The sequence below is a fragment of the Podarcis vaucheri genome (genome assembly GCF_965113315.1).
Source record: "Podarcis vaucheri genome assembly, chromosome: 13".
In the NCBI taxonomy this organism is placed as follows: domain Eukaryota; kingdom Metazoa; phylum Chordata; class Lepidosauria; order Squamata; family Lacertidae; genus Podarcis; species Podarcis vaucheri.
The window spans coordinates 24,394,553-24,410,425 of NC_138751.1; the positions used below are offsets into that span (position 1 = coordinate 24,394,553).

The following is a 15,873-nucleotide window of genomic DNA, read 5'->3' on the forward strand; positions in this document are numbered from 1 at the left end:
TTTTTTATTATTATTATTATTATTATTATTATTATTATTATTATTCCAGGTCATGTGGCCAGCATGACTAAACAGCTTCTGGCATAACTCAACACTGTGACGTAAGCCAGAGCGCACAGAAATGTCGTTTGCCTTCCCGCCACAGTGGTACCTATTTATCTACTTGCACTGGCATGCTTTCAAACTGCTAGTTGGCAGGAGCTGGGACAAAGCAAGAGAACTCACCCCGTTGTGGGGATTCGAACCGCCGACCTTCTGATCGGCAAGCCCAAGAGGCTCAGTGGTTTTAGACCACACACATAATTAACACCATCTGAATCTCATGTGTGAGAGTATGGTGAACAGACAACCTCCAGTTCATGGATATGAGATCCACTGATCTTTTCAATTTGGTTACCCTATAGAGCACAGGAATTTTTTCATCCCACAAATAATCTACATGCATGTGGAAATCACAAGACATAAAGAAAATAAAAAGAGGATTGCTTTTTAATTGAAATTATTATTATTATTTGTATTCCGACCCTATAACTGTAGCTCTTAGGGCAGTTCACAATTTAAACATATAGATGGCATTTTCCCTAGCTTATTTCTGTAATACTGCAAACGCCACCTCTTGCTCAAAGGCAGCGGTAGAGGGAAGGAGGCCCATTCTGCCTAAGCTACAATAGAGAAGACAGGTTAAGACCTCCTCCCTCCCATTCTGTATACAGACAGGCCTGGCAAGTCAATCTTACATCAACAATGATGACAGGTCAGCATCCTGCACTGCACCTGAGGGTAGCAGGCTAGCTTAGGTGGCATATGGCAAGCCTCATGGTACCTCCAGCATCTGCTACCTGAGACAGCTGCTTTGCTCTACCTAATGGTAAGGCTGGCCCTGCATAATACAATACACACACAAACACACTCTCACAACACTGTGAGAGACTTGGCATTGACCCACATTTTTATAGAAAGAATCCACAAATTACTTTTTTCGGAAGTTCTGTAAGCGCCTGCAAATATGCAAGGCGCGGTAAGTCAGCAATACTGCCCATCAGGGTATAAGACAACAATACTCAGAACCATGGCTGTGCTTTTAAAAAATAGTCAATGGAGCACATTATGCAAATTAAGCCAATGTGCATACATTTGCTTACGGTATATTACACAATTGCCTTCTGTTTTTGCTAGCTAAGGAAAAGGACAAAGGGTTACCCAGAGCACTGCAGCTCCTGTAGATTTCCTGTTCAGCCCTATGGCCCCGATTTGCAAAACTGCACCATGCATGGTTTTCAACATTATTTCTATAATCTTATGGACTAGAAACATGCCTGCGGGATGAAAAACCAAGCTACAGCACAGATTCTCAGAGAGTGCAATTTTGTGTGAAATACACGGAGCCCTGCTCCTCATACTCCAGCTACTATTTATTTTCGTGCTGCTGCAGGGGCGGGGAATCATAGTGCATTTGTGTACAACAACGCACGCCCAGGCAAACTTGAGCATGGCTTGGGGAATGTGCAAAAGGGCATGCAAGTGATGCTCTCCGTCCACCGCAGCATGCACGCGTGGCGCTGATGCAGGTTGGAGCGCACAGGTGAACAGAAACTGCTGTGTTTCTGTTAGTCGGGGAACGTAAAGTTACACCGAATGACAAATTATTCTTTGCGTCCGCCCTTGCTATCCATCCCGGTGGATTCGCTGGTGCTGAAGGAGGTTGGACGGGTGCGCAAAGCCCTTCTGGCACATGGAGCACTTGTACGGGGTCTCGCCGGTGTGCACCTTCTCGTGCACGGCCAGGTAGGCCAAGTCTTTGAAGAGTTTGCTGCAGTGCCGGCACCGGTGAGGCCGCTCAGTGCTGTGGACGCGCTGGTGCTGCAGGAGGAGTGAGGGCCGTGCAAAGGCCTTGCCGCAAACCCCGCAGGCGTAGGGGCGCTCGCCAGTGTGAGACCGCGCATGGATGGCCAGGTACGAGGACTGCTTGAAGGCCTTGCCGCACGTGGCGCAGGCAAAGGGCCGCTCCCCCGTGTGCACCCGCTCGTGAGAGGCCAGCGCGTTGGACTGCTTGAAGGCCTTGCCGCAGAGGACGCAGGAGAACGGGCGGTCCCCGGTGTGCACCCTCTCGTGGACGCGCAGGCTGTGTCCGTAGGCGAAGCGCTTGCCGCAAATGCCGCAGACGTGGGGCTTGTCATCGCAGTGCTGCCGCTGGTGCAGGAGGAGGGCCCCCGTCGCGGCAAAGCCTTTCCCGCAGGCGGTGCAGGCGAAGGGCCGCTCCGCACAGTGCGTCAGCATGTGCCTCTGCAGCTCGTAGGGAGTCTTGAAGCGCTTGGTGCAGGCGGTGCAGCGGTGAGGGCGCTCCCCCGAGTGGATGCGCCGGTGCTCGGCGAGGTTGGAGGCGCGCTTGAAACGCTTCCCGCAGAGCTCGCAGCGATGGGGCCGCTCTTCCGTGTGCACGAGGGCGTGGCTCTTGTAGTCCGAATGGCGCTTGAACGAGGCCTGGAGCGGGAGAGGGAAAGCGAGGCAGAAAGCAACAGGCTGACACACACGCAGCAACCCCCAGGGATCACCTGCTGGACACAGAGGAATAATTTCCGGTGCCTGCTCCTCTGCACAAATTGCCTCTTGTCATTTATCATATTGATTAAGCCACACAGAAAGAAGATGGTCATCTATTTGATTTGGAATGTATAATTGGCTTTATTATTTGTGTTATGATTTGGTATGTTATTAATTGGAAAGTTATTAATGGAAAATTAACAAAAAATTATTTACAAAAAGAAGAAAAGAGAAGATGGTCATCTCTTTGGATTTTTGTATGGCTTAACCATGAAACCATTTTACAGGGACGCGGGTGGCGCTGTGGGTAAAACCTCAGTGCCTAGGACTTGCCGATCGTATGGTTGGCGGTTTGAATCCCCGCGGTGGGGTGAGCTCCCGTCGTTTGGTCCCAGGTCCTGCCCACCTAGCAGTTCAAAAGCACCCCTAAGTGCAAGTAGATAAATAGGTACTGCTTTAAAGCAGGAAGGTAACAGCGTTTCCGTGCGCTGCGCTGGTGCTGGCTCGCCAGAGCAGCTTTGTCACGCTGGCCATGTGATCCGGAAGTGTCTTCAGACAGCGCTGGCTCCCGGCCTCTTAAGTGAGATGAGCACGCAACCCCAGAGTCGGACACGACTGGCCCGTACGGGCAGGGGTACCTCTACCTTTACCTTTTTAACCATGAAACATCCTTATGTAAAGTGCTCTGATTGCTTTTGAATGACTGGTGGCTACCAGCAGTTTGCCAAAATGAAAAGAATGCCTTTGGCTTTCCTGAGCTGCTGCCATTCCATCAGAATACCTGAACTGCTTCCATCCCAGCTGATTGTTATATATGAGAACTGCAACTTTACAATGGTGTTGCTGGACTACAACTCCCATCAGCCCCAACCACCATGGCCAGTGGTCAGAGATGGTGGGAGTTGCAGTCCAGCAACATATGGAGGCCCTTAGTTATTGCAATATAAAGAGCACAAAACACAAACACACACATATACATCCCTTACTATTTCCTCCCAAGGAAAATGCTGCAGGGAAAGACTCTTTGCCCTAGATGGTGTTTACAGGTCCGGGAAAGCAGAAAGCATGAATCAATACATTTGGGTTCCTTCTAACAATGGGCAGCAGCTCTGCCTCAAAATACGAGTTGGATTTTTACCTTGCTCCAAAGGCTAATCCTGGAAACCCAATGGTTTACTTCTCTGTGTGTTTTTCCTTTCATTCCCATTTCTAGCTTCCTGCCTGCTTTCACCCGCCTCACCTGGCACAGTTGGCAGCAGAAAGGGCGTTCCTCATTGTGCACCACTTCATGGCTGAACAGCTCCCATGCCCGCTTGAAAGCCTTGGCGCAGATGGCACACTGGAATGGCTTCTCGTCCACGATCACCTCCCGGATCTCAAAATCCTCCCCTCTGCAGTGCTCCAAACGCTGTGGCAGGCATGACAAGAGCGCCACCTTTGTAGTGGGCACCAGCTTGGCTGAGGAATACACCCCATCTTCATTTATCAGCTGCACCACGTCATCTGAGCAGGGAGCTTGGGCATCTAGATTCTCCCGCACCTCCTGCCCATTCTCCGCAGTTCCCTTCTTCTTGCAGGCACCCTGAGACCGTAGATGCCTCCCATGGGAAGGCCCAGCTTCCTCCATGCTGCCTATAGGCCTGCCCACCTCCTGGGCCACAAACCCTTGTTTTCTACACTGCTGGGGCTTGTGGCTGGAGAGGGAGGAGTGTTGCAGTTCTGCCACCCTCACCTCAGTCTTGGAGGTGGCGGCGGTGGCATCCTTGCCTTCCAATGAGACACACAGAAAGTGCTTTTTCCTAGAGTGGCCTACAGAGCTTCCGGCGAAGTCCAGCTCCTTCTCACCATCATTCCAGTCCTCCAGGGATACCGGCAGCTCAGATCCCTCAGAGCCGTTCTCAGGTATGCGACATGGTGAGAAATCCGCTTCATGGGCAGGAGAAGAGGGAACGTCCACCATGGTGGGTGCTGCTAACTTCACGAGCCCACTCCTCTACAAGAAATGACAAAAAAACAAGTAATTTGCCTAGTGTTTTTATTCCTATTCAAAGCACTTCACACACTGTCTGGTAGGTCAGCGTTGTTATCACTGAAGATAAGACTACGGCTGAGGGATGGTGGCTTGCCCAAAACCACCTGGTAAAAAGTTGAACACACAACTCAAAATCATAGTCATTTATGTATGCCACAACTGCAGCCCGTGTTTTGTTAGCCCAAAAATGGAAAACAAGTGAGGTCCCAATCAAAGGAGAGTGGCTGCTTAAGTTGACAGAATGTGTGCAGCTTGCAGACTTAACATATGGAATAAGAGAACAAGAAGAACATATGTTTGGAGAAGATTGGAAAACATTTATTGAGACTTCCGGGGTTGACGCGATCTGGGAATGGCGGATTCCCTCCGAGCTCCGGAGGGAATCGGCTCAGCAGGGGACGGGTCTTTGCCGTGCCGGCGACACGGGGACCCTTAAAACCGCAGGCGCGGAATGCCTGCGGACTGAAGACTCGGTGGGTGCCTTAAACGCCCCCCCTGATTCGCGAAGAGCCTTTTTAAAGGCTGCGGAGGGGATACGGGGGGTGGCGCGGCACTGAGAGTCCATCGCTACCTCTGCTGAGCGAAGCCGCGAGCCATGACCGGAGAGCGCTGACTTCCTTCCTTGAAATTCGGCTGAAAAAACAACCCGTGAGTAATTTGGACTTGGCTTTTAAGAAATTTATCCACTGAATTTGAGACGATCGGGGGATGTGCTAAAAGGAAGTCCGCACCCCCTACCTTGCAGACGATCTAGAGCAACGAAAAAAGAACTAAGCTGGAGTGCCTACCCTGTAAAGGGTGAGTTTTTAAAAAAGACAGTAACTTCCAAGATTTGGAAATTTTGAGCAGGAGAGAGGAGTGTTGGATGTTTTATGTTCTGTTGTAAACAACCCCCCCTCCCGGGCCCGGGAGCGTCCTGCTTTGGAGCTGGTTTAAGAAGTGCAGAGTTTGACAGCTGTCAAAGCTGTCAAACGGACTGTTAATAGTGGAAAATTGCTACCTAAGTTACCTCTGGATTAAAAAGAGCTACAATTGATCTAAAATTGTTGGAAATAAAGAAACAATAACAAGACAGAGGACTGTTGGGGAAAAGAATACTAAGTAACCAGATTCCCTCTAGAGGGAATTCTGTGGAATTACAATGGCTGTGGATGGAAAGATACTGGGAGAAATCGAAAGGATGTTTTATTTGGTGGGAATCTTACAAGAGCAGACTACGGCTATGAGTGAACAATTGATGACCTTGACTTCTGAAACAAGTAGTCCTGCTGAATGTAAAGAGGACCTCAATGAGAAAGAATCCACAGCTGAACTAGAAATGATAATAAAAGCAGAGGAGAAGACAAAACAAGAAAGAGAAGAAGTGATGTGGGAAAATATTGAGCAGAAGCTGATGCCTGTGGAATACAAACAAGGAGATTATTGGAGTAAATCTACTATAAATTCACGAAAGATGCGGAAGACGAAAGTGGAGGCCCTGGGAGTCTATGAAATTAAGGAATTTAAAATAAAGAAATATAATTGGGGCCTCCACATAGACTCTGACTTTGATTACCTTCAAGATTCATGCCTTGTGGAAACTCTTCAGCAGCTGTTTGCAAATATGGGAAGAGACTTTGGATTGATGGTGAAAGAACTCTTTCGAGATGTGACGACTGGCATAAAGGGTTACCAACAAGACCGGCGGAGAGGGACTGAAAGAGACTGGAGGGCCTCGGACGTGAGGAACCCGGGCTAAGAACTGTTATTTTGGACATGCTTTGGGAAGGGGCGCAAACCGGGGATGGGAGGGAGGGAAAAATTAAGTTCTAACAACACTCATGATTATGCGATTTGGTTAAAAAGATCATTATTCAAGACAAAATGGGAAATCGATGGAAGGGAATTGAGGTCCAACTTAGAAAAAATTAATTTTGTTTGCTTTTATAAAAGGACTAATATTAGGACAGGGAAATGCCAATTTGCTGACATAAATTTGGAAATGGGGATGCAAGGGAGGGGGTAGGGGGAAGTCAATGACCAGGGTTAGGAAATAATATCTTCGGGAAAGTATATATGTTTGTTGTTGTTTTCTTTTTTTCTTTGTTTATGTGTTTATTTGTTTTTTTTTGTGTTTTTGTTTTTGTCTATATAAAATGTGAAAACCCAATAAAAATTTTATAAAAAAAAAGAAAACATTTATTGAATATATGTGAAATAACTGTGTACAGCTGAAAATGCTGGCAGCATTAAGATAAATTCAACAGTGTAAACACAACTGCATGCACTAGAAAAACACAAGCATGCAAGGCCAAGCAGAGCAAAATATACCATTGTACAATAATCCTGTGTCAACGATATATTCTCTGCACAGAAACCTTTTCTGTGTAAATTTTGTGCCGTGTTCTAAGCCATCCTAATATCTACAGTGCGTGCCTGTGAGATGTTATATACTCCATAACTTGGAACGATATACTGTTTTGTTGGGTGTGAAATACAGCTTGATTTCCCAAGACACTTTACAATGCCAACAAAGTACATACGCGGTGCATACGAAAATATTCCAAGTGTTTGTGTGTGTGTTTCTGCAAGGGGAAAATCAAGTTTCCAACCACAACTACTAGCGATTGCGTTATGGGAAAGGGTGCCTTCTGTTTCTACGAATATTCTTGTGCATTTCCAAATTCTCCAAGTATCATGAAACCTGGCTGCCGCAAAGCAGTAAAGGCTAACGGGAGGCACTACTAGGTATTTAAAGGACTTGGGGCACAGTCCAATGACACAAACTTGCACAAAATGTTAATATGTTACCGGTAACTTATATGTATAAATGCGTCTGGAAAATTAAGGTGGTACATGGCTGGAGTCTCAGCAGCACTGAGATGTGCAGGGTGCCCAGTTGACCTACAGGCATTTATTTTTTTAAAAGGAAAGTTTTATACAAGAGAGAGGAGGAACATGGGATCTGTGGCCCACCACAACAGGCCCAGGGCTTGGGTCCCCTCAGACACTTTCTAACAATACCCCTGGGATTAAGGAGTGTCGCTACTTTCATCCAAAATGGCGGAAGCCTCAGGAGTCAAGTGATCTGCCACATTTTCATATACTTACCTAAATGAAGGTCTTCATATTAAGACTATCGGCGAGTGAAATGGGAGTGTGGATCCTGTCACTATCATCCTTTCAAAATGGCAGTTGGCAGCAGTATGGGCCATCTCTTCAATAACTAATCCAACAAAGAACAATGCTGGGAGTTAACTGGTCTCCTTGACCCTACACACAAAAAACAGGAGAAAACAATAAAAGATATGACTCTGGAGGCCACACAAACACATGCAACGTGGTGTTGTCTACTGATGACACTGCCCACCACCCAACCACAGGAAATTCACCACAATATATGGAATGTAACCCATGCTCCAATCATCTTAGAAAAAGTATATATATCCATCAATCTACTATGGGCAAATGCCCTAAGCGGCTTCACCTTTGAGAATGACTGGCAGACAAAACAGCCCTACCTTGAAGGCACAGAAATTCAAAATACCCCTGGGACTACTGGATTTCAGCAAGACCTGCTGAAATTAACTCAGCAGGTGACACCTCAAATAACATTTGGGAGGTTTACTAGGTTCAAGGTGGAGAGCACAGTACCGCAAGACAGAACCTACAGCATATGGTGATTGATTTTGCTACTTCTGTTTGTTGGTATGTTGGTTTATTAAAAAATGTTACCCCCTCCCATCCCAATTCTATCCTGCCTTTTTTCTTTTATTTAGGTAAGGAAGTGAGGATGGCAGATCAAATGGCATTACATCCCGCTGAGTTGAGGGAAGCGATTGGAATTCTCGTATTCTGTTTCACAAACTGTGTGTAGCACGTCTGAATCCACTGCTAAGAAGGAAAATGGGGGCGGAAGGCAGAGGAGGCAGACGGACCACCTCGGCGTTGCTAAAATAAAATAAAATCAGGTTCCCCACTTCCTCCATGGGGCAAGCCAAGGATCCCACGTCCCTCCTTCCACCTCTGGGGGGAGGTTCTCTCCCTTCTGACCCTCCCCCTCGAGGATGGCTCAGGGGTTGCCACGGGAGCACTGGCAGCCTTTGGGGATCTGGGTTCACGGAGCCGCGCCCGAGAGGGGCTGCACCGCCTCCCTCTGTGGGCGCCCTAGGGTGGGGTGGCGCGAACCCCTTCCTCGCCTGCCTGCCTGCCTGCTTGCGGGAGTCGGGAGAGAGGGGGGCGGCGAGCCTTGCCGCGACTCACCCTGCGGAGCCGCCCGCCTCCTCTGTCTCGCTCCTCCTTCCTCCGCCCCTTTCGCGCCGGCGCCGCTTCGGAGCTCCCCCAACCCGACCCCTTCCTGGCGGACACGCGATCGCACCAAGAGCTGGGCCGCCCTCCTCTTCCTCTCTGCAGACCCGGCAGCACTTCCAGGCGGCGGCAGCTGCAGCAGCAACGCTGGGGCATGTCTTAGCAACCCCCCCCCCAACATACACACCCCGCTTGCTTTCCATCGCAAGTGCGCATGCACCGTCTCGCTGCCCCCTCCCGCTCCGCATTGGATTCCGCAATGGATCAAGCACCCAGTAACTTCTCTTCCCTCTTTCTCCCGCGCCGCTGGTCGCCCCTTTCTTTGCTACCCAGGAGCCAACGTCGAGGCGCCCTTAGCCCCGCCCCAGTAAAATATTTGAGCACCCCCCCGTTAGTGGGCATTGTGATGCAAATTATGTGTTGCGTCTTCTGATCAATTAAGCGGGGGGGGGGAACTGACCTACTCCCTCTCCCCCCTTCCATCATAGAATTTTACAGTTGGAAGGGACCCCCAGAGTCATCTAGTCCAGCCCCCAGCAATGCAGGAATCTCAGCTAAAGCATCCATGGCAGATGGCCATCCAGCCTCTGCTTGGAAACCTCCAAGGAAGGAGAAGCCAGCACTTCCTAAGGGAGACTGTCCAACAGCTCTTATTGTCAGAAAGCTCTTCCTGATGTTTATTCGGAATTTCCTTTACATGAAACCAGCGTGGCTCATGGTCAAGGGCTGATGAGCATTGTAGTCCGACAGGGCCAGATTTACGTATAAGCTAAACAAGCTATAGCTTAGGGCCCAACTCTCTTGCCCCCCCCAAAAAAAATGTAAAGGGGGAAAAAACCTGGATGTACATTTCCAAAATATAAGAGAAAAAACAAATCAAATAAAACCTACATACAGCAACAGTGGCAAATGGCTTTAGATACCTATTAGGTCCATAAATTACCATATAGCATATAGTCAACACAAAAAAACATGACAATTTGTTGTTGACAAAGGATAGTTGGACATATAAAGGGCCCCATTACCTTTAGTAGCTTAGGGCCATAGGGCCACAGATAGCACCTTCCTTAGATGGAAGAAGCTGGAGCTGTTCAGATGCCAAGTACACTAACCGGAGGTAGTAAACACAGTCCCTGAGTTGTGTTCATTGCCTCAGCAATGTCAACAAGGCTGTAAATGTTCCCGGGAGAAGAATGTTTCGAACCTTGGAAGAGAAGCTAGTCTCTCAGTAATAGATCTGGTTAAAACTGAGAATGTCACTCTGGTTGTTTTTTAATTGATAATAACAGAGATTTTAGCCGTCCACACTATAAGAAAATGCCGTATAGCATTGATTTGCATTACCATGCTGGTCATGGGCCAAATTCAGGAACATAGGAAAGCTTTTTTTTATACCAGCTAAGACCGTGTGTTTGTGGGCCTGCCCTTGAAGATAGTCTGGAGGCTGAAACTAGGGTGGGATCCAGTGAGATCAGGTGTCACCGGTCCTGAAAGCAATGCACTAGCTGCCAGTGAGCTACTGGGCCCAATTAAAGGTAGTAGTAGTAGCAGATGGAGCCCTAAATGGCTTAGGACCTAAGTGCCAACCAAATAAAGCTTCATGGTGATGCCACTGCTGCTGGTGATTGCATGGTTGGCATTGACCTGTTGTTCCCTATTTTTGATATGTCCTCCTCTGGTGAGGTGCATCTGTCTCCCTCATTATTTACATTATTGACTTTCAGGAGGAAATCGAAAATTCCCTGGCATGAAACACTGTTCCTGGCAACCCTGAGATCACTGGTTCAGAGAATGTTTTAAGCTTTTTAGAATGTAACTGTTTTCAGAATGCTTTTATAAAAATATATGCTTTATTGTTGATGTGCTTGTCACCCTGGGCTTCTTCCAGAGGAAAGGCAGGATATATAGCTACGGCCATTGCGGGATTGGGATAGCAAATGTGTTCTATCCAATGTCCCACCCACCCACCCACAAGCAACCTAGCTGCTGCTTTCTGTACCAGCTGTAGCCTCCAGAACAACTTCTTCTGGATAGCTCAGTTGGTTAGAACATGGTGCTGATAGTGACAAGGTTGCAGGTTTGATCCCCATATGGGACAGCTGCGTATTCCTGCATTGCAGAGGGTTTAAATAGATGATCCACAGGGTCCCTCCCAACTTTACAATTCTATGATTCCAGAGTAGCCCCCCCCACCTAGAGTGCATTGCAGTAATCCAACCATGAGGTTACCATTTCACAGATAGCTCAATCCAAGAACAGCTGTAGCTACCGGTATATATCCTACCCTTCCATCCCTGAAAAAGAGGGCCAAAGATGATTTCAATAAAATGTGCATACACTAATTCATATGAATAGATGAACTTTAACGTTCATAAAAATGCAATACCTTACACCAGGGAGGATGGGGGGGCGGGCGGCAGAACTGTGGGTTCATGCTTTGGTACTGGAGCAAAGGTAGATGTAGGTGGATGACTAGGTCACCCTAGAAGTGCCTCATTTTCAGTCTGCTGCTAGATGCCAACTGTTGATGACCAACTTGAAGGCTTTCTGATAGCTTTTTCTCTCTAAACCAAGTTGAGGCAGCATACCTAGCATATGTTTAAAGTCTCATAGGAACTATAGTTTATCACCCCAGAGCTACAATCCCCAGCACCCATAACAAACCACAGTTCCCAGGATTCTTTTTTTGTGGGGGGAAAGTACCTTGAATGTATGGTGTGTACACAACATTGAACTGGTCAGGACTCCAAACTGAGGACTGTCCTCTGTAAAGTAGAACAGGTGAACACCCTCTTTAGTGCACATAACAACATTAAAAGACATCCATTAATTTTCTTTTTCAGTAAATGACTTGGGTGTTTTTTGGATGTAGAGGTGTTAATGCAATGTGGAATGAATGAATACCTGAGTTAAATAAATAAAATCTCTGTCAGAAAGGGATAGTATTTGACTATCAGAAGACAGGGACTGCCTCAGGTAAATGGGAAGAGTGGCTGCCTTGCATTTACACAACCCAAGTATGTTTTCCTACAAAGTCTCAGTGGAAAAGCTGACAGTAACTCCCCACAGGATTTTATGTTTCACCCTGCCCTGAGCTTCAAGGAAGGACTGGCTGGAACACTTCAGTTCCCCTGAGTTTTTAAAGGAATCTCCATGACAACTCACCAAAGAGAGGTGGGGAGACAGCCATGGTCACCATGGAGACTTGGAGGTTGCGATGAGGATGGAGCCAACATTTAGTTACACAATACTCCATGGGGAACTTTGTTCAGCATGCCAAAAACAAAACAAAAAACCCCCAAGTACTTTTAGTGGGCCTCACAAAAGGTGGAAAAGGCTTTCAAGGTCAGCAGAGTTTGCTTCAAGCCAAGGCTTAGGATCAACCTTGGAATAGTTTTAGTATTAGAAAATGGTTGCTTATGTGCATATACAGAGTGCATTTCCCTCCTAATTGCAGCCAGCATCTCCACACCTAGGAAATATTGCAAGGGCTACTTGTCTCCTCTCTCTCTCCCTCTCTGTGTATGTGCATAGATTGCAGACAGGCTTCATTCTAGGTATCTTTTCTGCCACAAATTCAACAGTCCAACCATTCCCTGCCAGAAGGCAAGACCACCCACTTCTCCCTTTGGCACATTACAGCCCGAGCTACCCATTTATAACAATGTGTATCTATGTATAAGCATCAGGTGCCTGTTTTGTCTTTTTTTCTTCCTGTGAAGCGTGGTCTGCTATCCGAAGCACCTCAGGTTTTGCATAGCTACAAATGTCTTGCAAAGTTTGCAGAGGAGGAAATCTGTCAGCTTCTGTACATGGAATGGGTGTGGGGCCAGGGACATAGGAAGGGGGGGTGCAGGGGGTGCAAGTCCCCCCAGGTGTCATCCCTGAGGGGGTGACAAAATGGTACTCTGCAGGGGGTGGCACTTACTGTGGGGCCTGGCCTGCAGCACACCCGAGCCACACGTCTCTCCTGGGAGTGACGCGGTGGCTCAGGGCTCTGCACTGCCCAAAATAGGAGTGTGGGGCTTGCGTCTGCCAGGCGGACTCCATGGGCAGCTTGCCATGGCGTCCCCCTGGGTGGATCGCCGCGGTGCCCCCCTGGGAGGACGGCCACAGCCCACCCCTGCCACTCCAGGTGCCAGAGCAGCTAGCTACGCCCCAGTGCAGGGACATCTTGCCTTTCATTTCAGGCAGCAGGTCCTGGGCCAACTCGGGGGGCCAGTCACTCCCTCCCAACTTTGTGGCAATCAGCACAAGTCCCTTTTCTATGACACCTTTGGCACAACCCCTTAGTCCTCATTCTGTACTGAAACTAGGCTTCCGATGCTGCACTGCCTGGATAGGTTTTCCCACTTGACCTTTGCTTCCATCTCCCCACCCCCTTCTGTTGCCTCCCTCACAGTAAACTGTGGACCATAATTAGGGGCGCAAGAGAAATTAAATTATGTTTGTGTTTAAAGGCAAATCTACCTAATTTAAACTTTCCAAAACTAATGAGAACTGAAACACAGGCAACCTTCAAAATATGCACATCTCCAAATGTTGCATTGTGCTTCCTGAGACATTGCATACAAAAATGCATACACTGGGGTCAAGTGTGCATAAATATGCATGTATTAGTGAAAATGTCATACCAAATGCATTGTATTATTGGAAAATGTTGTCTATCAAAATTGCATTCAGATCTGCTTATTAGAGGGAGTTCTTACTAAAATGCAATTAATTTTTCACGAGGAGCTTTTTTAAAAAATGCAAACTTATGTGGAAATGAATTTCGGTCTGGGAAACTGAGGGGAAACCAAAAGTGCTAGATTTGCCCAACCCTAACTGTAAGTGCTTTGGGGCAGGGACCTGCTTTTTGTTTGGTTTTGTTACTCTAAAGCTATATAAATAACAACAATAATAGAACTAATGCAAGGGACAGAGGCGCCCAAAAGTCCTAGATTTCCTGGCCTCATTAACCAGCCACAGTTAGCAATCTCCACGTGCTGCCTTCATGGCCGGCAAAAGGGCAGAGAAAATAACATACAGGGGTAATCCAGGAGACAGAGGCCTTGTCCCCGCCATGCTGGCTGCATACGGCAACCTCTGCCCCTTCTGGGCTATTGACCTCCAGGAATGCAGTTGGCAAGGCAAGGGTCACCCTACAGCAAGAGAGAACTGGCCAGGGGTCAAGGCAACAGAGGGTGGCCTCTTGGCCAGGCCTTGCCGTTGCCAGTGGAGCAAACAATTCAAAGTACCACAGAGATTCACTCAGTTTTTCACAAGAGATCCTCAAATGTTCTGTGAAATCACAAGTTCTGAAATTCAAAGGTTATTTTTAAAAACTGCATCCGATACAATAAACTGATGGTCTGGGAATTATCTTCCGCTTCCTATTTTGCCTTAGGAGTGTTTACAAGTAAGAAACTCCACAGGCCAAAGGAGCTTCTAATTCTCACTAGTGAAAACGCAGGTTGAAAAATCCGACATATGAGTTGTTAAGATGACGCTAACAGAGGTTTTCTGAGGTTCAAAACTTGGCCCAGCCAGAACACTAGAACTGCATTTCCATGTGTGGATTGCCTTTCAGTGAACATGAGATCCCAATTCTCTTGCATAAGGGACATTTCCCAGTGTGAGATTGGACAATCTGACAGCAGCTGCTAGGAGATTTTCCAGAAGTGGCTAAATTCTATTGAAAGCAGTACAAGAAGCCTTTAGTCAGGGCTGGCTCAAGACGTTTTGCTGCATGAAGCAAAGGTGCCTCTCAACTCACCTTCCACACACATAAGCTGACTAAGCTGTAAATTGAACCCTACTTTGATACTGGTGACAGGGCTGCTGTCTTTGCCACAACTGAAGTCAGCCAGCTAGCTAAGGCAACGAAACACAGGCTGTAGGGCACACACAACTGTGTCCCCTCCAAAACCTTACTGCCCACCCCCAGAATCTGGCAACAAACTAGCGGATCTTTGAGCATGGGTGTTATATGCTGACCACGCTAACAATCATTCTGCACTAACTGCCATTTCCAGACCAAGTGCAAGGGAAACTCCACACCTAGAGTACATTGCAGTAATCTAGTCTTGGATTCACCAATGCCTGGACTACAGTGGCCAAGCTCTCCCAGCCCCATAGGCTGCCATCTTTTGTGGAGAGAGATCTGTGGGGGTGAGGGGCTGCTTTTGTGGCCTGCAAGTGTGGAGAAAGAGCCATCCTGCCTCATACCCTCCAACGTTTCTCCGATGAAAATAGGGACGTCCCATTCCATAATGATAATTTTACTACCCCTCACATCTGACTGGATTGCCCCAGCCACTCTGGGCAGCTTCCAGCATATATAAAACATAATAAAACATTAAACATTAAAAAAAACAAAACTTCCCTATACAGGATTGCCTTCATACAGCCCAGGGGTCATATAACTCCATACCCTCCAGCATTTCTCCATTGAAAATAGGGACATCTTACCATACCCTCCAACATTTCTCCAATGAAAATAGGGAAAATCTAAGGAAAAGTGGGACATTCTGGGATCAATTCAGAAACTGGGATGTCTTCTTTAAATCAGGGACATCCCTCGAAAATAGGGACACTTTGAGGGTCTGGTGCCCTCAGCCTTCCAAATCAGCCCTGCCTCTGGTCAGTTTGGCACGAGTTTGTTTTTCCCCCCTCTTCAGGAAAAATCTCCTGTTTCAGCTTTGGGAGCACACTTCTTGTGGTTGTTTTGTTAGCTTTTTGCCTCTTCCTTGTCCTTATTTGCTTGTCTTGTCATTTTCCCTTCTCCTTTCCTCAAAATGATAAATGAATAAATAAATGCACAAATGATTCCTGGGTGCACACCCAAACAAAATGTGCTCCTCCTCCTCCATCTGTCCAGGGCAGACAATGGGCCAGTTTCTCTGACACAGGAACTGCTTACAGTGCCAGGATTTCTTGCCAGGATTCAAGCTCAGCATTTTTTCCTTCCTCCATCCCACAGAGCTTAACATAATAATCTAAGCAAAAAAAGACTGCTCCCTGCCCCAAGG

General features: G+C 47.4%; 1 protein-coding gene across 3 annotated transcripts; it reads right to left on the minus strand.

Moving 5' to 3' along the window:
* Positions 1-467: 467 nt before the first annotated feature.
* Positions 468-9,018, minus strand: LOC309517385 (uncharacterized protein). Of its 3 annotated transcripts, none has more exons than XM_082196614.1 (4): positions 8,816-9,018; positions 7,664-7,825; positions 3,782-4,534; positions 468-2,481 (listed from the first exon to the last, which is right to left on the minus strand). In XM_082196614.1, exons 3-4 carry the CDS (start codon positions 4,499-4,501, stop codon positions 1,666-1,668), a joined length of 1,536 nt encoding a protein of 511 aa, XP_082052740.1. In that variant the 5' UTR covers positions 4,502-4,534; positions 7,664-7,825; positions 8,816-9,018; the 3' UTR covers positions 468-1,665. The 3 variants fall into 3 exon arrangements, with proteins under 3 accessions (XP_082052740.1, XP_082052741.1, XP_082052742.1); XM_082196615.1 differs by lacking the exon at positions 8,816-9,018 and adding an exon at positions 8,368-8,777; XM_082196616.1 differs by lacking the exon at positions 8,816-9,018 and adding an exon at positions 8,074-8,355.
* Positions 9,019-15,873: the final 6,855 nt, after the last annotated feature.

What these genes read in the sequence shown, in the direction of transcription:
- LOC309517385 (XM_082196614.1), bottom strand. Translation starts at nt 4,501, where the DNA reads ATGGTGGACGTTCCCTCTTCTCCTGCCCATGAAGCGGATTTCTCACCA. An exon ending in TCTGCTGCCAACTGTGCCAG is followed by an intron (nt 2,482 to 3,781) that starts GTGAGGCGGGTG and finishes CTCCCGCTCCAG; the next exon opens with GCCTCGTTCAAGCGCCATTC.